The sequence below is a fragment of the Rhea americana genome, unplaced genomic scaffold (assembly GCF_003343005.1).
Source record: "Rhea americana isolate MKP2758 unplaced genomic scaffold, rheAme1 scaffold_22, whole genome shotgun sequence".
NCBI classification, from domain to species: Eukaryota; Metazoa; Chordata; class Aves; order Rheiformes; family Rheidae; genus Rhea; species Rhea americana.
The window spans coordinates 7,981,559-8,006,252 of record NW_028186329.1 but is presented as its reverse complement, the minus strand read 5'-3'; the positions used below and the strand labels follow the sequence as shown (position 1 = coordinate 8,006,252).

Here is a 24,694-nt window from a genome sequence, read left to right as displayed (position 1 = left end):
AGAGATCTTTCCCGTTTCCTGGAACTCTCCATCCCTTTCACTGCTCCATCCTGCCCCGAGAACCAGTGCTTCTCCTCCCGAAGCCCTTGGGGCAAGGCTTCCTTCCTCGGAGGTTTTCATTTCACTGCCTTGTTTTGTCTCCAGCATTCTGTCTTTCAACCTCGAAGTACATAAGCCTGAAACTCCTCTCCCCACTCCTATTTGGATTCACATCCGAAAAAYAGTCGTACTTGCTATCATCTGATAACGTTGACTGTCTCAGCAGACAAACCTCTCCTCTGGTACCTGCCAAATCATGAGAAAGCTGGACTGCAAGGGGACCATACAGCAAAAGAGCACTGTTTATACCTGCTAAGTAGTGCACTGCAGGTATCTGTTCAGTATTTATAGCAGTACTGCAAGGCAAGGAGTGAGTAAGGAGTAGCCACACAGCCCTGACCTTTTGGCTATGGGAAGTCAGGGTTGTGGAGAAAGAGATGTCTCAGGTAGTTCAGTCCCAGCCTGCAGAGATCAAAGGCAGCAACAAAATGACTGTGAATATGACTCAGTATTTAATGGAGTGAGTAGAGCACAGGGGCAACGTGCTCCCTTAGCTTTGTGCTGCAGAGCAGACACAGATCTTTGTTCTAGACCAGCTGGACTTGCCTGGCTTTCATTGCTGTGAGTAGGACAAGAGCTTTTAAGGGCTGGCAGCCTAGTGCTTTTTACAGGCTTAAATTCATACAACAAGGAAGCAAGCAAGGAAATCATCGAACCAGAGAAACGGAAATGCTCGGATGTTGCTAAATGTCTAAACATGCCAGCATCATTTTCCTCTGGAAATGGTTTCACTTCAAAACTTCCACAAGTATAACAAAAGGGTATTCTAATTAACAGATGTGCAGGTCACACATATTGTTAAGCAGCTTCAATAGACTAATGCATTGTACATGTCTCAGGAGAATAAAAGACAAATGACTCTGTATACATGGCGCAAGGAAGGAAGAAAAATATACAGATGAAAAAGTCTAATGCTTCTTCCAGACTACCAAAGCTCCAGATTTTGCCCACAGAATCCAGGCAAATTCTAGCTTTTGTTTCACATTCTCCTCACTAGTGCATGAACAGAAATCCTTTAAGCTTTGGGTACAGTTCACAAGCTGTTCAGCACTGGGATTGTGGTGTCCACGTGTAGTGCTTGGCAGAAACGTGTCCCAGCCCACAAAATGTGCTGCTAGGCTCTGCCGTCAGACATCAAGATGCAGGGCAGCCATTTGTGGAAACTTAAAGGAGCCACTGTTGCTGCCACTGACAAATTATAGAGAAAACAAAGGCTTTCACTGCCTCCTTCCAACAAGCTTACTCTGCCAGTTGAGCAAAAAAATCAGCAGCAGAGCACAGGAACCCGCCAGTGCCGGTTCAGCCTCAGCGCACACCTTCTGTTGCCRAGAACAAGGGAAAGGGGCAAGCTCCTTCTCTGAAGGCACCTGCTCCTTCCTTCACCTCTCTCCTGACCCCCTTTACAGCACTGGGCATGGTACAGATTGCTAAAGAAGCAAATATAGTAACTATAAAAAAATTAAGTATCAGCCCACCATCCATGTCAGGGAGTCACGTTCACTAACTAACAGATTTGCAAAGAGGTCAGTCTGCAGGTGAGCAAAAAAAATTATCAAGACATAAAAGATGAGGCTGAAGCATTGCAGTTAGGGATAAGTGAGAAATGGGAGGAAGACGTCCGCACTGTACCGAGGCAGGCTGGCTGGGGAGGACAGGGGAAGAGGAGAGACAAAAGCAAGTAGATAGTTCTAGAGAGGTAAGAGTAGGCTAGTATGGATGTATTAAATATACAAAAAGAAGTGAGATGAGGAATAGGAGAGGAGAAAAGCATCTGATTAAATGCTTACAGGCCCATCCCAGTATTACACAGTACACATGCTATTTAATATCAGGAATATGAGGACATCATAAGCGACTTATCATTCATTACTCCATAGGGAAAAAGAGATGAAACGTTTTTACTCTGAACTAGAGGTGAAAAGCATTCAAATTCCATAAGAAACTGCTAGGCTATATAATGAGAAGATTTGAAGCTACTTAGAGGAAACAGCATCAGAGAAGGATCTTCATCACCCTGGGCAGGCCACACAAATTAAGAGAAAGTAGAGCTGTGAATTACAATGAACAGAGACTAAATAGCTGCCTGTGTTGGATTAAAGGATTTAAATTGTCAGCTTGATGTATAATGAATGTGAAAACCCAGCACTTAATTAAATGGCACATGATAGAATAACTTTGTTATGCTTTAAACTGCTTAAGTTATCAAAGTATTCCTTATATTTAGCAATTGTTTAGCAGTCTCTCTCTCCCCGGTGAGCTCTGCTAAGACATTGGTCAATTACCCTGTGTTCAGCCTCCGCAAAATATGGAACATTTTTTTTTTCTCTTTTTGGTCCCCAATCGCAGCTTTCAATCACAGTTAGTGAATTTCTAGCAGAATAAAGTCACGTCTGCTGAGACACGACCACGGGTTAACCAGGTGCTCGAAGTAGCCCACTGTTGACACTTTGCTACCAAAACAAATAGACATTTGGGACTGCTGGTTCTTCCTGGACCACAAACCAATCCCATTTTCACCCCTAAAGTGACTGTTAGGGCTTCCAACCAGGAACGGTCATGTGTGAAGGGTTCCAGCGGAAGGGCGAGAAAGTGGCCAGTCCCCAGACAGACTTTGTCAGACAACGTAAAAACTTCAGCCTTCTACTTATTTTCCTTAAGGGGCACATCTACCACAGGGGAAGACAGGAAACTTGTTCTACCATTGCGTTTTGATAGCAGGGACTGACTTAGTTTTTCAACCTGAGAAGCAGACCTAATTGAGTTACTTGCTTTTTGCAGAATGAGGTCAGGTAGACTGGAAATAACACGGGAGAATCAGCAGAAGGGGCAGATGAGGGATCACCGTAAGGGCTAGGACAGTGCATCTGAACTGCTTTTTAAAGAGACCAGATAGCACAGAAGGACTTAAGGAGTACATAAAGGACATTAAGAAGACTGCTCCATCCTAGAAGGGTTACCACAAAGAAACATTGTCACCTAGTTCTCCAGCAAATTCATGTTTTTTGCTTATCCCATTAAATTTATTGTGTCCTTTTACATTTCTCAAGCTTCTGGCAACTCATCTGTTAGTCACTCAAATGGATGAATTCCTTAAATTCCTGTTTGGTCTGGCAACAGGAAGCCTTTCCAACAGTAAAGTAGGCATAGATTATGAAGCACAACTGGACCCTGAACCCCAGCATGAGCAGATCCCCACGCTTTCCCAAACCTGTGCCCCCGTGCACGCAGAGGGTGCTTAAGAGAGTGCTGTATAGGAAGTACTCTCCCTTGTACATGAGGACAAGGACTCTGGCGATGACTCATGTACCAAGGGGGTACCTATGCACTTCAGTCAGAGATGTGTTACATACACAATCAAATACTGAAAGACAAATCCAAAAAAGTACTTACAGCTACTGCTATTCTTCCCAGGACATGTTCCGGAATTTTTCTATAAACATCCAAAGAACCCCCTGCAGGGAAAAGCAAAATGTGCTTAGATAATATAAAATGAAATAGTGCCCTAGATTTGAAGTCACAAGGGTTTTCTAGGCCTCGGTTATTAATAAAAACACTGTCAATGATATAACAATAACTGCATCAGAAATAACTGACCTTAAAAATCCACCAGCCTCTCAATAAACACACAGAACAGTACTCAGCTCTCTTTTCACCCACATTACTTATTTTTGTTTGCAACACTACTACCAGGATTCTTTTCAGAAAACTTCCCAGAAGATGAAATATTGAAACTGGAGAACTCAGAACCACTAAGCTTGGCTTCACTTCCCAGAGGCTAATAAAGTCATCAGAAAAACAACAGTGGATTTCAAAGTCAGAAGCATCCCAACCTTGTCCCAGCATTACGTGAAACATAATAGAACGTACGTGCCTAAAGTCATCTTCCCCCTGAAACTCAAACCACAGAAAGCTTCCTTGAGCCCTGCAGGCCGTGTCCACCCTGACGTCTGGAAACGAAGGAGGAGCAGCTCTTGGGTAAGCGGACAGTTTTTGTCAGTAAGATCCAGTATGGGACACAACTTACTATCCGGCATGACCCAATCCGACCAGCATCATACGTACGTAGAAAAAGCAAGCAACCCAAGTTCCCCCAACAGTCTTACAGACATCCCCGGAAGAACGGGAAGGACCACACAGAAGATGCAAGACCAATTCTGTGTTAAAAATATCCCTGTAGTAAAATGCAAACGCTTGGCAAGAAAAAAAATAAAAACTGAAATTAAAAAAAAACCTTAAGTACAACAGGAAAAAAAAATCCCACAKACAAACAAATTACAGGTAGAGAATATTACACTTAGCTTGTGAGAATGAATAACTCACCTTAATTCTATTCATGGCTAGGGGTTCTCAGAAGTGCTTAGCACTGATCTAACTCTGCTTTTGGTGTAGTGTATGGGTATTGCTGATAACACTATTGACAAAAGAGTTAGGCAAATACTCAGCAATTTAGAAAAAATACACCTTGTACTTTGCTTATAGTTCAGTTTTTAAAAGTAAAACCCATTCATTCTGAAATGTTACAGTCTGAAGAATTTCAAGGTTCTTACTGCAATCTATGCCATCAGTTATGCAGCACTTTCTATTCCAATTTATTTTTTTTCTATTTTCTTCAGTCTCCACTGTCAGAAATGCAGTATGTGCTTGCCTTCATTACTGTTGCTCTGATTACAGGTCATAATCACTGCTCACTCATCAAGCTTCATCTGTCAAGCTATATTGACCATATTGCCTGCATATTACAAGGAACCTGAGTTTTTAAAGTAAATCTAAGTACTTTTTAATAGAAACAAGAGGAAGTAGCATCACAGATATCAACTGGTCATTCTAAAAGCCAAACAGAAGGCCATCATACAGTCAGGTGGATCCTGTTAATGCTTGTAACTTAAATTTTGTACAGAGATCTACTTTCATACAACAAGCTGCTAAGTCTTGTTATTACAGATGTTATTACACAGAGCAGTTGGGGCTGGAAGGAGCCTCTAGTGGTCATCTGGTCTAACCTGCTGCTTTAGCAGAGGGCAGCTGGAGCAGGTTGCCCAGGACGGGGATATTTCCAAACACAGAGCCTCTACAACCTCTCTGGGCAATCCATTCCAGGGTTCAACCACCATCACGGTGAAGTAGTGTTTATTATGTTCAAAAGGAATTGCCCATGTTTCAGTTTGTATACATTGCCTCTTGTCCTGAATGTCATTACATATAGTCATACAATATGTCATTACAAATGCTGCATCTTTTTGCAACTAAGTAGGAAATGATCTGCCATTTTTCTACGGAAAAAAAAATTCTTAGTAGATAAACATGTGGACAAAGTCTACAAACCCAAATATGTGGGTTAGCTCCCAAATCTGTATGTAGGCACCTAGATACCTAGGTATCTGCATAGGCACCCTGATACCTAGATACAGGTCTGATAACCTGCAATGCTCACTGCTTTTAAGGYGAATTTAATGGGTACTCAGCATTTCCAAAGAAGAAAGGCAACAACATAAGTAAAAGGCAACAGTGCATTTCACCATCTTTATTTACAAGAACAACATCTTTATTATAGATATAAAAGGGCAAAGAKTAGAAAGTCTCATTTCACATCTCTATTGATCTTTAAGATCAATAGGTAGGTGGAAGGGTAATCCAGGTCAGCTCAACGTATGTGCTGCTCTATCTGCAAACTTATTTGGCTTTTTTTCTGCTTGCAGGTACCAGAGAAGAATCACTATGCTACTACACGTGCACACTTCCCCTCTGCATACCCCTAAGCCACCAAGCACACCCAAAGAGGCAGACTGAAAGCACCAAGTTTAAGCTACAGATATCCATCTGTGCCTAGGTATTACATAAACGAAATACTTGGATATTATAACATCACTAGTAGAACTGACTGGTACAGGACACATCCGGACAAACAGGATCAAGGGGTATTTCTGAACGACTGGATTCAGAAACTACTACTAACTGGTCCATACAGTCAAAAGGCTAAAAATCTGTCACAGTTAATATTTCATTTGCAAGATTAGATTTTTTTTCTTTAAATCTTCACCTGCCTCTGTGGTCATTAAAGGTATGGGGAAAAAAAAATTGGCAAGGCCCCTTTATTTGCATTTTGTTCTTCCTTTAAATGACTGTTGTAGCTTTCTGCCAGAAGGAGTGCACAACATGAGGCAGACCAGAGGTCATCTCCAGTATAATTTCAAGTAATTTCTGCATGGTCAGTAAACACCACCATTGTGCAGCATCATGAGACACGCATGCCTCGAAGGCTTGTATTTTTTTCTAACAAGAACTCAGAACTGCAAGCAGCTATGTCCATCATTTTTAAAAGTCTCTGAATCAGTAGGAGCAGGCAGATGCATGTTTTGGCATGAGTAGTTGCTTTCTTACTACCTGTGACTTAATGCTTAACATACATTTGCAAGTCTGAGTGCATTGCAAGAAAAGAATACAGAAATGGTTAATATTCACACAGCATGAAAGCACCCAAGAATTTAACTGTAGGCTTTGTTGAATAAATTAACACTTTTTCACCAAGTTTGGAAAATATGGGAAATCTGAGCAAATATTCATGCTTGGAAGTTGGGCACAGCGATCACTGGAACAGAGACAGTAAGTACCAGAAGAGAAACACAGTAACAATAATAATAATAATAGACCATTTTAACAAGRAGAAAACAAAATGCGCCCAAAAAACCTAAAGGGTTTTATTTATGGCCTCACTAGAAACAGAGAAGCTACTCAACAACGCTTAATGGCACACATTTGGTTTCGGGTTTTTTTCCCGCTGCCAGTGTCTTCCTTGTATGGGAAATTACTTGCAAGATCCTTTCATCTTTACKTCCCGCTTAACTGAACCTCTTTTTTTGTGAGAAGAACCAGGTATGTGAGAAAATGTTGGCTTGTAGGAAAATTCAGAAGAGCACCATGGAGTCTTACTTGTTAACACCACCACAAAGTTAAAACTTGAATGCTGCAAAGTGTCTCTTGTGCAGTAGACACATAGGAACTGCATCTGCCGTGAGAGCGAGGCTCTCAGGGTTGGTACACAGAGGGCAGCAATGATTATAAATTGCTTTAATAAGTATACTTATGTTGGTTGAAGTGCCTTTTGTCCAAAAATCTCACACAGTACAAAATTTCAAAGCGAAGTATTAATAAATCTCCATAACAACAGTAGGATCAGATTGCGAGGAAGAGGACACTATTGGTCTGAAGGAGATTCACATAAGAGCATGCTGAAAAGGAAACTGAGTGCAGCATAGCTAAACAGCTGTGTTCAAAAATAATTCCTTATCTTGCAATTAAGAACCGCTTTCCACTGAAAACACACAGGACTTTGGGTTAATAGATTTCTTTAAAAGAAAATCTGTTTTGGCTATCAAAACAGTAAAAGTGAGGAACAGCTGTTTTGTCAGTAAGGACAGATTGTATGGAAGACTCAAATATCAAACTACAAATTAAGCTAGCATTTATTTCTGTTCTATTTACATTTTCCATAAAAGGAAGTGAAATTACATTCAGGAAAATACAACGTACCACAAAAAAAAAAAAGTACCCAACCCTAACACTAGCCTTTAGAAGACTACTTGCAAAATTATTAATATTTCACTTTATATTTCAAAGTCTTATTATTGCATTCTGCTCCATACAGAAAATGCACATCTTTACATGATTTTCCCATTTACATTTGCAGGAATTAAAAGCACACTAGACACACAACTCACCATCCATGAACTCTGTACACAATGAAATTCTGTTTTCTACAAAAAAAGCACCATAAAATCCTATGATATATGATGAGTCACACTGAAAAAGAAAGGAAAAGAAGAAAGTCACTTTAAGATTTTCTCCGTAAGCAGAAAGATTTTAAGTAAGCATAATTAAAATAAGAAAAACCCAAATACCTTATAAAGAATTTCTAACTCTGACATAATCTGTTTCTGGAGTTCCAGTGTTATATCTAAGGGTATGACCTACAATATAAACATCAGACATATGGTCAGCTCTGATATAAAAAGGAAAGTGAACAATTCAAAATAAAAACAGAAAACCCATATATTAGTTATCCTTATGTGAGAAAAAAAAATGGGAAGAGTAGGTGGAAGGGATATTTTAACAAAGCCATGGACAAAGGAAGGAAACTGAAACAAAAGGAGTAACAAAAGTCAGTAACAATTAAACTAAGTTGCACGATCAATTTTTTCCATAAAAAGTTACCTTACATGGTAGAGCTAGAAACCATGCTAAAATATAGCCTTAATTAGCACTGCCTAAAACAACATTTTATATGTTTTCCTTTCCTTCCATCCAAAATTCATCTCAGCTTTGAGTGGGATGGCGTGCATCAGCCCTGCATCGGAGAAGCTGTCGTATAAGGTTTGTGGTTTCATCGTTTGACCAAGGTAAGAGTTAGAACTTGAACACAAGCGTAACAAGATGTAAAAAGCAGGCATGGCAGGTTTGCAGGCCTACAAACTCACAGTCGTTGCCTATGCACGCAACCCTATGCATGCACCCCCAGCACCTGCATGGGACAGTCTCCTCTGTGCTTACCTGCCTCACATCAAAGTGATGGTGTCCTAAAAAAGTGTCAGGAACCACCTGCTTCCATCACTCTTCAGGTTTCAATCTCTTTAATATCTACCTCCGTTTTTACAAAAATCCCTAACTTATTCTACATTTATATGAAACACAGAAATACAGCTGTTACGGTAACCAGTGGTATAGATGGCTGGGGAAGCATCACCTAAGCATTCTTCAGAACGACTACAAACAACCCGACTTGGAGCACTCTGCAGATCTAAGTGACCATTCACTGTCATGGTTATCGGCTGCTTCCTTCATCCACTCCCATCATTCTTAATCACTAACGTTTGAGTGAGYCTGCTAACTGGGACGAAGTACCAGATGCTGCCGTGGAGGCGGCGTGCAGTGCCACAGTTCCAAGTCTGCAGGATMCTCAGGACAGACTCTCTCAGTAAGGACTCCAGTTCTGATAGAAATGAACTTCATAAAGATGTAAACTTACTGCAGGGCTCTAAAGCAGCAAAATACAGATTTTCCCCATACACTGTACCTTGGTATGTCTGATGACTTTTTAAGAAGTCCTTTCATTAATATTTGAATTTTTAAGTGAAAACTAATCTTTTTAGAAGCAACGACAAAACTTCTATCTATCTTCTCTGCAATGCCATCATTGCACTCACAAGCAGCCAAACAACAGTCTGTTCTTGAGAGCTATGAGCAGGCTCAAGGCTGAAAGTAGACTTTATATGTTGTTTGCCATGATTATTTGAACACTTGTACACTTTTCTTCAGCACTACTGTAGTATCTTAGTAATTGACTGCAAATGAAAACGACTCTTTGAATTTTCCCGTACTGTCTTCTGCCATTCAATACTTTACAGTTAAAATACTTTAAGCAAAAGGAAAACAAAACTGTAGATTTGCACAATTAACAGAACACATATTATACGCTGCATATATTGCTGACAAAACAAAATACAAAGAGACCTTTTCCAAACATACATTTGACAGTATCAAAATTCACCCAAAAGAAAAAACAATAACCCGTTTCTATCAAGAGTTTGCTTGGGAGTTATTTATAAGAGTTGTCACTAAACTAAGTTTTAATTGTAATACAAGGCTGCCAAGAAATGTTTAACACACTTGTCTAGATCAATACTCATTTGCCAACAATATTCACTTACATCTTTCCAGCATGAAAAGCTTAAAAATAATTTGCTGGAATACTATCAGTTTTATCCATTAAAATATTAACAGGACTTAATCTTGTCAAATTAAATTTTATTTCACCAGATTCTATTCACAGTGAGAAATTTCCCTGCATCATTCACTGTCAAGGCTTCACTGACCTGAACAACGACTAGTTAGCATGATCAGCATCAAATCCATCACCGACACCCAATCAACCACGACCCGGCATGAAGAAAGGTCTCTAGCTCATTCGCATTAACTCTAATTACATACAGATCTCATATGCTGGTAGCGAGGATAACCTGGAAAAGCAGGACCACCCTCCTTCTGCCTGTGCCCTACCTTACGGTGTCCCGAACCTCCGTAATGTAATCTTTCTCTTTGGTTTCTGAAAGTCAACTGCCAGTTTTGCTATAACAGTATGGTAAGCATACATCACCATAAATTCCATTAGGAGAAACCACTGGCTTGGCTTCTCCGCCCAAGTACTCTTGAGTAGTGTTTGATTCCATCTGAACTGGTGTGGCTTGTGTGACTTGCCAAAGAAGTGAGACACCCTTTTAATGTAAAGGTTAGAGAAYCTTATGTTACTTACAGCACTGAAAYGGGGGCAGAAAGGGAGAGGGGTGGAGAAACCTGCACAGCTCTGACTTAATCTACTTATAATCTCCATGCTCAGTCCTTTTGCATAAAGTTTCCAAGAATATTAAGAAAATGAGGTTCGTATGTAGGAAGTTCCTTCTAAGCATATGTGAGCTAACACTGCAAAAATCGGATGGAACAGTGTCCACCCCCCCATCCCACCTCCCCCCCCCCAAAAAAAAAAAAAAAAAAAAGAAAAAAAAAGACTCCTCAAACCCAATCTCACCAGGAAAGAAGCAATGAATAAGGATTTGGCTGCAACTCCTACAACTGTAACATAAGCAAGCAAATCAGCTTTAATATCAAACTAAACTTTTTGAAAGTCATATCTTTAGAAAGAACCATGTAGCAAGGAAAGGAACGATTGAGATTCTCATAGAACTCCTGAGAGCAGACAAATGAAACTGAATTCATCAAGCATAAAATACCTTGCTGTGAATTCACACAGCACTGACAGACACACGCAGGAGAAAGTTTTGTTAACAAGTTTGCATTGGAAGCAACGAACAAAAGTCTGATGAACAGAACAGCTCAGCGAGCTGCCAGCGCTAAGCAGTCCGCAGCTCGCTGTGTTTGCTAACAGCTTACCTGCGCTTTAGAGTCGGACGTGGTTGAACAGTGATGTACCAGAGCCCGGGGAAACAGTAGCCAAGGGCTGCCTGGGGCAGGGAGGGCGGGCAGCCAAGCCTGGAGYCTCAAGTGCCTATACTTATTTCAAAATTAGTTGAAATGCTGTCCCTCCTGCCCCCACAGATAGAGCTAGAGAGGGGYTTTAGAAAATGAGGTTACCATCATTTATTTAAATGGCATGGCAGTCCTCTGAGATTTAGCAAGTGACTCCAAGGACTTATATGTATTTTCCTCACTTCTGTAAGTAAAGAAGYAGTAATAGTCCCATTTCATATGTGGGAACATGAGGCAGAGAGCTGACTCACCCACCATCAGCTTGTAGCATGTGGCAGAGCCAGACCCGCACATYCTAATGGCCAGTCTCTGATCCCACACCACGAGTCTCTCCTTCACAAGAGAAGGATGAAACATCACAGTAAAGGCAGCTGAATCTAAATCTCAAGTTCTTACCTAAAATAAAGCAATCTTGAAAATGCTTAGCATGTTTATAACTCAAGTGAATTCAAAATACCTAATATTTCACAGGAAAAGGGTTAATTTTAAGAAGAATACCTGAACATATTTCCTCTGCTCTCCACTACACCTCCAGGACAAATAAGGATGAGTTGTCAAGTTAAATACAAGCAGTCAAGTGACTGAATTATAATTTACTCTGTGCTCAATTTAAATTAGTGTGAGGCTATTAAAATATACAGTATAAATACGGCAATTCATCACAAGCTGTCATGGATGACTTCATCTATTTGCTGGAGTGGCATACGTTCCACTAAAGGGAACAAGAGCAAAATCACAGGTCAAATTAAGCTGCTATTCTGTTTTAATTCACTTATTTAATCTGTGGCGACATAATTGTCTTTTACAGTATGTACAACTCAAAGGAAATTTGGGAGTATTATAGTCAGTATACAAATGATTAATCAAATGGTCCATTTAAATGCTAGTTTAAGAGCAGGAGAAACTAAAAGCAGTTGAAGAATGGCAATCAGCCAGCAGGCACTCAAAAGCTACAATTCTTAATTTGAATTTTTCCCTCCAATTACGAAAAGAGTTACATTAGAAAAATCAATTAAATCCTCTGCATGTTATCTAGCTGTAAAGTTATATAACATATGTAATGACATAGCCAGCTTTGGTCTACAATAGAGGTACCAGCATTATTTTACTTTCCTGTACAATATACACMAGATTAACTACCAGCTGTAAGCATTTTAATCAACAGGTTTTCAGAATGTTATCTTGTCCTATGAAATCAGTATGTTATTAAAAAAACAAAAACAAAACAACTGAACTCCAGTCTTTTACAGATTCTTTATTCCAATAATGTCCCTATTAGTGTGCTRATCTTCTGTCAAAATAATTGATCCTTGTCATGATCTTGTCAAGACGCAGGCATTAGCATCCTCTTTTTATAGCTAGGTATTCAGAGTCAGATGTACGGAGTAATTTTCTTTATAGAGCAAGCCAGTGCGATCCCTCTCATAGCAGATTTCCTGACCTCCAGCTTGTAAGCATCTTATTTTAAAGATAACACACGTGTTGGCACAACATTACATCTGAAAGCATGCTGAAAACATATAATTGACAGKGACAGGACCACCATGAATGCTATCTATACAGAGACACCAGTTTCCCAGATCTCCCGGATGCTAATCGCCCTTGAGGACAAGCCAAACCCATGCACTCCAGGGAAGCAAGGTGAAGCTGCTGGGCGAAAGCACTTTTTGCCACAGAGAGGTGAGTTCAATTAACCTTGCAAGGAGCGAGTTCATCTCCTGCCTATATGATTTTGCTCTTACTTGCTCCACCTCCTCTGCAGATGCGTAAGGGCACCCAGGGCTGAACAGCAGCAACGTGCTGGTAAGGCGCAGGCTGAGGGGTAAGAAGGCAACAGCAACTCTGAACCGACAGCCGGGACAGAGGGAGATGCTCTCTGCTGAGCCTGGAAAAGACCATTTGACAAAGCAACGTAGCAAGTACCAGGAACAGCAGTGCCCCTGCTCGATCCCAGCATTTTAGGGGAAGAACATTCTCAGTTCAGTRTTTAAAGTTGTATTAGAAATATTTTTGTGTATCAGACTTTCTGTACCTTGCTATGCTTACTACAACTTGGAGAATTCCTGTCTAATTCTAAGTGCTTATCCTAGGAATTATGGATACCACTTGAAAAGACTTTTTCAGGTAAAATCTGTATTCCATATAATTGGTAGTTATTTGAGGCTTTTTAAATTTCAGTTTCTRTACTTTCCACATTTAGAGGATCAGTCTTACTGTATAATCTTCTGACTAGAAATTCCATTCTATGCCAGTGAATTCCACACACTGACATTTTCTTTGCAATTTTGCTTGCAACAACTCAGCCCCCATTTCTCCTTCTCTTGCTGTTCTTTCCCATCTCCAACTATTTTTTTTTTTCAGAACTCCCTTAAGTCAGAATAAAATGGTTAGATAAAGATGGGGGGAAAAGAGAAATGTAACGAAAGCTTATTTCATACATTTCTAAGGAATTCTTTTATAAATTACATTTCAGAAGTACTTTACGATCCCAAACTATTAACTGCTATGAGTATTATAATTCATTTTTTTTCCTGAGTCCCTACTGTTTTAAGTAAAAAAAAAAAAAAAAAAAAAAAAAAAAAAAAAAAAAAAAAAATTAAAACAAAAAAAAAAAAAAAAAAATAAACAAATAAAAAAAAAAAAAAAAAAAAAAAAAAAAAAACTTCCACAAAGAAGTAAAGGACCTATTTCAGTATTTTTTCCTATAGCTTAAACTGCATTCATAATTTAATTCTACATTTAAACTGCATTCATGCATTCATAATTTAATTCTACATACAGGGGTTGACATACTGTAGTCAGTTTTGTCAATAGTTTACTACACAGATTTAACTGTGCTTCAGAGAAGACTGTTACTTTTCTGACCACAGTTACACTTCAGTATACACCTTCATCCAAAATTGCAAAGACCAGTAAGAAGAAAAAAAACACCAAACAAACTCTGTCAGATTAAAACAATTGGGAAAGGAAATAACACTAAAATAAATGAATAAACATGTTAAAAAAAGGCAAAATCTCCTAGGAAAACAGAATACTACCCCAAAGAAAGTAGGGAAATTCTCCTTATTTAAAAGTAGTCACATAGGCCACTCAAGAAGGTGCCCTTGGGGACGCTTTGGCACTGGCAGAGGGCAACATCCTGAGACCTTTCTGCCGCTGGCTGCGGAGAGGTGAAGCAGCATCGCTGCCGGCCCCGGGAGGGCTGGTCCCTGGGGCAGGAGCCACAGCCCTGTTCAGAACTCCACAGCCTCCGGTGGGTGAAGTCTGGCTTCTAGGAACTCTGTGGTCTTTTGGATTTACTGGATTTAGGTATTGTTGTTTTCCTGCATAAACAATGTGAATTTTACTGCAATAAAACAAATTGAGATCTAACAATCATAAAAAGGAAAGGAAGGAAACCAAGGTCAAGATAGAATGGAGAGAAGGAAAGAGAAAGAAAATTACTGTAATATCTTACCTTTACTGCTAGAATTTTCCCACTGGGGACGTGATATGCTCTGCGTGAGGGAAAAAAATTAAGTAACTTGAGAACACATAAAATTACCTTCATACATATGTGCAGCATATATATACTAATTTCACAGAAAAATGACTTAGAGCTAATACATTATACTGTAAACTGATTTTTACACAGCGCTTCTAAAGAAATACTTTCTGACTAAACAATTGACCAAAGGAATATACTCCTAACAGAACTTTTTAAGCAGATTTTTTTATATCTGCATGTTTTACAGGGAAAAAAAAAAAAAACTCATTAAAGAATTGTATACAGCATAATAGCAAATTTGCACATGAATTTACCCACTTTCAAAATTTCTTTCAATGCAGTAAAGTTATGATAGAGATCTTATTCATAGTCCTATATAATAAGCTTTCTTGCACAAGCTTGCTAATGCTTAAGGGTATTTTCAGTGGYAAGACAATGAGATGCACAACTGTATCAACTAAAGTGAAGTAAAACAGGTGATAATTGATTCTTCATCATAATCTAAGGACCTTCAGAAAGTATGAATGAAATGAGCAATCTACATTTGCATTCAGGAGTAYCAAGTGTGTAAATAAGGTTAGAATGCCTGACTGTTAACGTACACAGGTACTCAAAATGAACTTCCACAGTAATTCAAGAGTAGTTTCTCTTAATTTCTGTTGAAGAATGTTTATAATTGGCTTTTTTAACAATGACTTGTATATTCCTAGCCATAAGCTTCTAGGAAAATAAGAAGAGTGTGAGAAAAAAATCCTACTAAAAATTCAATGTAATTTTGCATAGAAACAAAACCATTAAAGGTTTTCCTCTTCACTAGTTTTATTGTCTCATACTGATTTATGACACTACACACAGTAATGTCATAGATGTGGCATTAACTTTAAAGATTTATAGTATTTTAGCAGTATATACCTCTAGCAATTATTACTGAAGAGGAAAAGCTTTAATAGCTTTGTTCTTATCCAAAATCATATGTAGTACAGAGTGAGACTGTTGTTTACTCTTGTATATAACCCTGAGTGTTTATATAATATCCATTAAGATCCTGTGAGTTTCCAAATCTTTACCTTCGTTTAATAATTTATGAATAAGCATTTATGAAAGCAGTGACTAGCTTTTAGAAACAAACATGGTTTAAAACAAAAAAAAAAAAAAAACCCTCCCCTCAGAATCCCTGTTATTTTAATGTTAATGTGCAAAAAGCAGAATCATCAGATGAAGCTATAAGTGACAGACTAGTAGCTGGATGCATAAGCAATGAATCAAAAGAAGCAAATGAACTCTGCTGTAACTATGGATGAATCAACAGTGGCAAAACATTATGGACTTAAGATCAGCAGAAATGATAAGAAAATGAACAGGTTGAGATAGCATGCTTAACGTCTGTTAGCTTAATATGTACTGTGCTGGACAGTTTGGCAACTTAATTAGCTTGTCAAGAAAGCTGATCTTTTTTCCATAAGAGAGATCTCCTGTTTCCAAGTGAATTAAAAGGGAAGACTTGATTATTTAATTATGATGCACGCTAATTCATCCGTAGAAGTCTGGGTTAAATTTCCAGCAGAGGGCAGATACCTGGTTTGGTTTACAGAGCATTGACAGTACCAATTTAACATTTAATTATCACTGAGAATTGGATCACAAAGGAGATACCATGCCCATGGGTACAGTGTGTCCACTGGCTTTGCAAATGGCATGCTACCTGGGAGAAGAGGAATTTGTTTACTTCGGGCTGATAGGGCATCTCAGTTGTCCTGACCTTCCTCAACACAATAACTGTAAAGTGATTAATGAAGTTTGAATAGGAGCTTTGGTTACACCAAAAGACAACCCTACACCTCTGTAGTGTTTTAATTAACAGCTAACACTTCAAATTAGTCTGTAGTTGTTACAGTAATTACCTGTTCCAATGAGCGTGTAGGGAAAACGTTTTTGTTAGATATTATGTAGAACTGTAAGTTGGAATTGATCATTTTGGTTACAGTCAGCGCAGCTAAAGTCTGAAGATTTAGTACTTTCATGTAGCTTCAGAAGGATAAACTAAAAAAAACCTACAAAATAATGTGCACGGTATGAAGAAATATGTACTTTTAGTGCATCCATCAGTAAGCCTATGGATGACTACGAGGAGATCAAACTAATATGCACACTCTGTGAAAGACACGGAGTCTCATCTCGAGGGTCAGCTCTTAAGAGATTTCAGTGTCACCCCCAAAAGTAAGTAACTAAACTCCTCAATCTAGAACCAGGTCATTAGACCACGCAAAGCAGCAGTGCAACGGTTTCTCCGCGATGCTGTGCATGTCAGTAAGCACACTCTTTAAAACCATCCAGGAYAGTAGGCAAATGATACTGCCTAGTAAACACAGTTCCAACAACCACCTTTCTTGGTAGGAACACATTTGAGCAGTGCCTAACAATTAAGATAAGCAGATGTCAAAGACAAGTGAAAACAGTTGCTAAATAGCTGAACAACTTAAAGATTCTATGATTCTATGATAAAGAACAGATAYTAAATGCATTAAATTATTTGCACTCTGTACACTCAGACTTTTTTTCAGTTGGCTTTCAGACTGGGGATAAAATTCTGCTACRCACATCTCCTTGACTCCTACCACATTAGTGGAGGTAGCTGAACTTGTCCCATAACCTGTACAGCTGCAAACTCAGTTCACCAGGCTGTCCACCACAGCATCCAGCATAGCGTGCTACTAAAGATTACCTGACTTGGGTGMGAGGTTTTCTGCATCACAAGACCCTAGAAAAGCTTCACAGGCTTCCTGGAAACCTCCTCCATGGCTCAGTTAAAACACACTGTTTCCAGCTKGATTCTGCTTTCACTCACTAACTTCAGTTCACGTTTTTATAGCTCAATAACTCTTCTGCATGGAGGCACTAATATCATAGCAAAATGACTCCCATGTTCYTATTTTAACTAAAACCTTTTTCAGTAAAGGACAGCACAATGCAGAATATTCACCAAAAACTGTTTTGATTTTTGCAGGAATTCATACTTTGCAGAAACCAGCTTTGGAAGAACATGTTCATTTTTCTGCTCTTTTTAGTTTCCCTTTGTTTGTTTGCTTTTGGTCAGCCTGTTGTTTTCTCCCTATAAAAGATTTGCCGCAAAAGCTATAACCTGGATGATTAGGAACAGGCAGCTATGAATCATTTATTGTTAAGGAAAAATTGAATGGACAGTATTTCGTCATGGATAGCCAACTTCTGCAGCAAGAAGTCTGACACTTGATGCCAGTGTCAACYATTTAAAACAAAGTTATTATCTAAATTTTGTTGCAATCTGCCACTAGCAGGAAGCCTACTGCTATGGGCATTTTCCCCTTCCCTCTCTCTCTTCTAGCTAAGTTATGAATATACATGACAAATGCCATGTCACAGAATGTACTTTTTAAACTCTCTGGTGAGGAAGCTTCTAACAGGTACTGAGATAAATTAAGAATATATCCCTAAAAGGGGCCTGAAGCAAATCCCGCCCAGGTTAGCTGGAGAATTTGATCTACTACAAACTTGAGGTTTTAATATTTTAAGCTAATGAAAATATTAACTAATGAAAATATTATGAGAATAGCTACAACATTCTCCAGTAATAAAAATACATATAATATACTTTTTAAAATAATTAAGCAGTATTTATTAAAATAGTAGAAAAATAAAAACAATTTATTCAGTATCCAATATCTGCCTTTAAAAAAAAAATATAGTTCCAAGATCCTACACCCAAGTAATTATCACTAGATAAAAAAAGTCTGTGAAATATACACTTAAGTGATGTTTGTCCTTGTAGCGCTAACATATTTTAGGTCGAGGATAACAATTAGGATTATGAAAAAAATGCAAAGTTGCATTAGTACCCATTTTTGGGTACTAGTTTTATAAGATGATGCATTCTTTTCCAACTTAATTTGTGTCTGAATAAAACAGTTGCTGCCTGTCCGTGAGAGGTGTGGGCAGTACAAAAAAKTGCAGATACCTTCAGTTCATCTGCAGGGACATCTTCATTGGGGGGGCAGTAAAGGGAAACAGAGYTGAAAACTGCATCTAAGTCTTAAGAGACTTCAAATAACTCATATTAATTTTCTCCAGAAACTGAAGATTTTTCATGGAAAGAAACCATTCCTTCTTGATGCYGAGAAGTACATTTTAACTTCTGTGTCCAGTGCAGATAAGGGGGGGAAAAAACCCGCACTATATCAAATAAGCAATTTAATATTGCCAGATGAGAAGAAAGGTGAACAACTTGGCAAGAAGGTGTAAATGCCGGTGCACTCCTAATATTTATTAGGAGTATCTGGTGCAGGGACCAGTTAAGAGAGTAGTGTTTAATTAAACCAAATAAACAACTCTTTTTTCTTTCTAGGTTTCACAAAAGGAGAAAGTCTGGGGGGTGGGAGAATGGGGGGGGGGGTGTGGAATGGAGGAAAGAAAGTAGCTTTCAGATGACCCCAGAAAAGAAAAGCTTTCCAGCAACAAAGGCAAGGTGGCAGAAAGCTGTGGGGAGAGGGTAGGAACGGAGCAGGGAAGCGGGAGGCCAGCGAGGGTGCAGGAGTTTTGGAGGGCGGTCTCCCTTGCCCTGGCTCACGGCACAGGAGTCACCGAGGCTTYGAAGCGAGCCCCACGCGGCGCTGCCTGGAGCCCAAGAGCCAGACACGGCCGACCTTCCCTTTTCTGGATGTTCTGGCGAAAAGGCAAGGTACGCGATTCCAAGAGGTTTGCTTAAAGCCGCAGCACGTTGTGTAAGTAAAGCAAAGGCCAACTTCAACAACTGCATATTTTGAATCATCCCCACTGGGAAAGAAATTTAAATCTCTTTGCTCACATTCCCATTAGAGTTCATCATTCTGAGCCCTCTACATCCATTACAATGAGCAGCTTCTAAGCAAGACTGGCACAGTTGTGTCAAATATTTTATTAACCTTGACTATTAACCACATCCCTAGACACACAAAGCCCGGAGGGACTCATGCAAGCCAAGTCCTTTAGCATAACTTTGTCTCCTCTACTCTGAAGAATCAAGTCTTCCCCAGGGAACACTGCAAAAGCAGTTTGCCCAGCTCGGTGGCAAAAGCCAGGTGATCCTGGGGAACAGGAAAGGCACCGTGAGCAAGTGTGCATTGTGCCCGAACAGAGCCCTCCAGCCAAGCCGAGCAAGTTTCTGATGAACTGTGAAGTTCAGTGCACGCATCCCTCGTGCTCCAAAAAACACCCGTCAACGTAATGGGAAACTAGAACGGGGCTTGGGGGAACTGCCAACTCCTCCACATCTCTCCTTCCTCACTCCCCCAGTATGCACAAAGTATTTCTACAGGAAAGCAAATTAAAAAAAAAAAAAAAAAAAAAAAAAAAAATGCATCAAAAGCAGGTGGTATCTGTTAAAAGAAGGAAAAAGATAATGGCTGAATTTCCTATTGCTTTGTTCTTCCTAAGGTTTTCTTCCTACAGCAAAGAAAACCAAAGGATAAGTGTTAGATGGTTTGGCTCAATCCTGTTTACAAAACAAATCATACCTCATCCTAACTTTCATGTTAGAAGTTTCATACACTGAGTAGACATTAAGTTTCTATAGCACTCATGCACTACACTTCAAAAGTTTAAAAAAAAAAAAAAAGAGAGCATACACAATCTTACATATTACACATATTCTCTCCCTRTTTTAATTTGCTAAGCCTATTTTGTATTCTTCCTGTGAGAAATTTTACCCAAAAGCACAGCGGGGAGCTGCACTACTTGCTGCAATTGTGCTATGACTTTTAGGACCAACATAGAGCTTTAAGTTTCAACATGCAGGCACCAGAGAGAAACTGCAACTTTCAGTTCATTCTTATTTGTAATTCTATGCATTTGACCACATATTAATGGTTTAAGGATGATCATGTCCRAAGCACGGACTGAGCGGGCAAAGATCCTTGAGCTTTTTCAAACAGCTTTTCCTAAAACATGTAACACCTTCAACTACAAGTTGAAAGGAGTTTAATACTCTCCGAAAAATTCAAAACATTCTCTCTTCCTAGAAGCAACGATTCATTAGGATTACTTTATCATCTTACAAACGCATTTACTAATGCTGTTACAAAAAAAGCATTGAAGAAGCCTGCAACAGCCTACTACATAGAAGATCCTGCTTCCCACCTGTTCACTCTGGCCACTAGAATATATTTTTCTGTTTTCCCCAATAGCCATGGAAACACTTTCTAATCAATAAGATATTCCTTGGCAAGACCAAATGATTCAAGGGAAAGCCATGACCTGTCTGCTATGCCAATGAGTCAGTCCCTTCYCTTCTAGAAATATGACTAACATCAGCAAATATGACAAAATGATATACTGACAGTGCTGTTACATTAGCGATGTGACTGCTGAGGAACAGGGAAGCAATGCTCCCCTCCAGTCAAGGTACCACATGAACATGTGGCCAACGCCATAAATGTGCTTCTGCTGCAGCTCTRCTGGCTAACACAAAGCCTTGGGGCTTTCTCGGTCATTCTGCTTTTAGATGTGCTGCTTTCAGWAGGACCACTGGAAAGTTGTTTGCAAGGGTCCTCTGCCCGCTATCTAACCCAGTTTCCCACATGAAGCACGACTGGAGCACTGGGTAAGCCTAGTACGGCTCAGGCTAGCTGCACTGAAGGATGGAGAAGCCCCCACCTGTCTCATAAGCTGTTCCAGCACTGCACCATCTTCCTTGCAAAAAAATTTTTCCTAATTTCCAATCTGAACTTCCCAGATCCTGAGGCCACTGTCCCCTGCATATCATCTGCCACTACCTGGAAGAGTTTGGCTTTGTCATGATTTTTCACAGATGACAGACAGCAGCCTCATAATGAAATCAGCTGTCTCCTTCAGCACCTGCAGATGAATACCATCCATGGACGTGAAYACATGCAGCTTCACTAGGTAGTCTCAAGCCCGCTGTTTCTCCAGTGTTGGCTGTTCTCTCCTTCCCAAACCRGGCTGGTAATGCTGGGGTCTGGGAACAGACTTTGTGTGTAAAGACTGAATCAAAAAAGCTATTGAGGTCATTACCCTAGTGATGGAATTATACAGAAAARGCTATCTCACCCATGTATGAAGAAATTTATATCTTCTCCGAACCCTTTTGCTACTAGCCTATTTTCAGAATCACAACATACTTCTCAGATACCTCATTCTTTAAAAATACTTTTCAAGTTTTATCAGATTTCTAGATTTTGCACATGAACACCCCCAAAACGAGGAGAACAGACAAGTCAAGAGGTAATGAAAATCCAGTAAGTATTATGATAGCTCAATTAACCTACTTCCTTAATACAAGACGACAGAAGATCACAACAATTCTACCAGTTTTGACTAAATTTTTCCTGAAATCTTCATACTGACTGAGGCAAAACTTCAAGGCTCAGGAAGAGTTCAAATGACAACACTTCTCCTCAATAAAGCTGGCACAGGTTTTTAAACTTTTGTTTAGACTGTGGTTCCACTGTGCCAAAAACAATTTCTCTGGAGAAAAAAGTGTTTCCCCAGGAATTTAAGCTGAACTTAAGCAAGTCATGGAATTGCCAAATTTCCTCTTCCAGATTAATGCGATGAATTCTGCCCTTAGATACATGTGACTACGAATGTCAGTCATTCTCTCCYGAGATTAGACCATAAACTCGCTTCCTTTTCGCTATCTTTCAGTTCATATATCTGCAAAGTAAATATTGCGGCTTTTTTTCTCCTAGGTGCATCCTCTTTCTCTTCCTACCTTCACACCTTGGTATCTGTTCATTATACACATCTGTTAAAAATGTCAGTGTATAATTCCACTCAGCAAGAACTGCAGATACTGTTTAGTTTACCCATATCTGTATCAGCTAACCCAAAGTACTGCACTAACGAGTTGCAGAGAGTCCTCTGGACTCTCCCTCAGCAGAGGGTCGCTGTGATGACACACACAAGAACAGGCAGGAAAAAGGTCTCTGGGACTGAGGCAAAGTATAACACAAATCAGTATACACACAGAAGCCCTAGGTTTCATTTGAGTTTAAGAATTAACCCAAAAAGTGACTGTGATAGCAAGCAGCACCTCCAGATGTAAGGGCACTGAATAAAGTCAAATAAACTGAACATTTTCCTGCCCTGTGAGAAATAATCTAGAGCAAAATGACTATATCATTACATTACACAAGATGAATAAAATTTGCTAAGTGTTATGCATTACAGAATGACATGCTAGYCACCAGCTGCAAACTATATGCAGCAAATCACCCACAGATTTGGTTTATTGTTATTTTTTTTCCTTTCCCGCCCCCCTCCCCTCTCTCCCAGTACTACCAGTGTCTGTCATGCTCCTGGTCAGACCCTGGCATTCTAATCAGAGCTGTCACGTACTCAAATGGCCATCTAAGGAAACAGATTCAAATTGTTTCTAGGAAATAAACACTYTGACAGTTGTTGCCTCCTGCAATAGACAAACACATTAGCCTGACTCTCTGGCTGTTAAACCAGGAAATCCAAAGTGCACAGCAGTTGTGAAAAGGAGCTTTTACGGGGACTGTGCCAGTTCAAACAGCAATCTACGCCAACCTTCCTTCTATCTAAAATCCCATTACAGATGCTTGAACACTGATTGCAAAATGATTTGTTGTTAAGCTAGAAAACAAACAAAAATACTTGTATCTAAATTTTAAACTTTTCAGAAGAGTAAAATTGGCACTAGAAGCCACATWAAAAAAAGCGTGCAATAGTAAAATGTCTCACTTACCCCATCTCTATTGGAAAGAGAAGGCCTTGGCATCCAAGCCTAACCATAACAAATAGATCCCTCATCTCTTTTATTCTCTAATCTACTACTATTTCCATCTGTTACCATTTACATTAATCTTCCACTGCAGCCAAACRTTCAGAGCCATCCTCTAAAACCAGATTACAAATCTTTCTCCTTGTCTCCACTCCATTGCCATTTGGTTCCTGCTCCTTAGAGTGACCAGTACAGACAGGAAGGAATAACCACAGAGAGCACTTAGTCTTCTCAAGCACCATGTCCACCTGTGCTTTCACCATCAGCAGTGCGTGGCCACTCATGAACACCGAAGCAAACCAGATTAGATGCAGGAATGTAYTGCTGCTGCTGGCTGTAAAATAGCTGAAAGAGGACAGAAGATAGCAGAGCGGTCRTAAGCTTAGACTGACATGGACAGATATTAGCTGATGCAGCATAAAGCCTGCTGCTACCAAATTAACCCATCACAATTTTTGGAAGAGGTTTGAATCGGAGAGTGAGCTGAAAASCATGCAGCAGCTATGGTTATGGCTACTTAGATCTTCACCCCTCTCCACAAGGAGACCTAAAGCTGCACTTTCTGCATTATCAAAACACTTGTTCAAGAGTTACATTCAAGACACTCATAGCATGACAATTTCCAGAAGAAACACAGAGCTGTTCAGTAATTCCTCGACCAGTACTGGAAAAGAGAACTGAATCCAGGAAGCAGAAGTTTTCTAGGCATTTATTACAATACTTAAAAATCCATGTTTTTTTTCTAATCATGGTTCAGTTTCAAGTAGAAACATCAAAGTTTTGGTTCGGACTTGACACAGCAAACATCTGCAAGAAATTACTGCACTCCTGTTCTGCCCATGAACAGGCTCTCTARGAACCCGAGCAAGTGAACGCAGAATGAAGTATCCAAAGAGCCATGACAATTCACAGCACTGAATAAACAAGTGCTCAAAACAAAAAAACCCTCATCCAAACACTATCTAAAGTCCTACCCAAAGGAGGCTCACAACTATGTATCTCTCCCAAGAGCAGATAAGAGCAGAAACATCACAACGTTACTCTGCTCAATCACTACTGGATCACACTTAGTGATAAGCCACACATCAGAAATGACACAGACTAGAACTGGGCCCTTGCATTATTCCGTGCCATTATCAGTAAAACAGTTGTAGTGATGTACACAGAAAATAGCTGCACATCAGAATGGGATATGGTTGAGTAATCATTATATTCCATGGTAACTAGTGAATATCTAAGCAGTTACTTTTTAGCACTTTGACTGAACATTTTCAAAGAATCTGGGATAAACAGAAATG

General features: G+C 39.5%; 1 protein-coding gene across 3 annotated transcripts in view; it reads right to left on the bottom strand.

Annotated features, from left to right (window-relative positions):
- MAP2K5 (mitogen-activated protein kinase kinase 5) overlaps positions 1–24,694 on the bottom strand; it is a 142,473-nt gene that overhangs the window by 79,189 nt on the left and 38,590 nt on the right. For all 3 annotated transcript variants that reach the window (XM_085305448.1, XM_085305449.1, XM_085305450.1), the window contains exons 9-12: positions 14,591–14,630; positions 7,995–8,063; positions 7,815–7,896; positions 3,490–3,551 (exon numbers count right to left, since the gene is read on the bottom strand). In XM_085305448.1, coding sequence (XP_085161574.1) covers positions 3,490–3,551; positions 7,815–7,896; positions 7,995–8,063; positions 14,591–14,630 — 253 coding nt within the window. The remainder of the gene's footprint in view (positions 1–3,489; positions 3,552–7,814; positions 7,897–7,994; positions 8,064–14,590; positions 14,631–24,694) is intronic.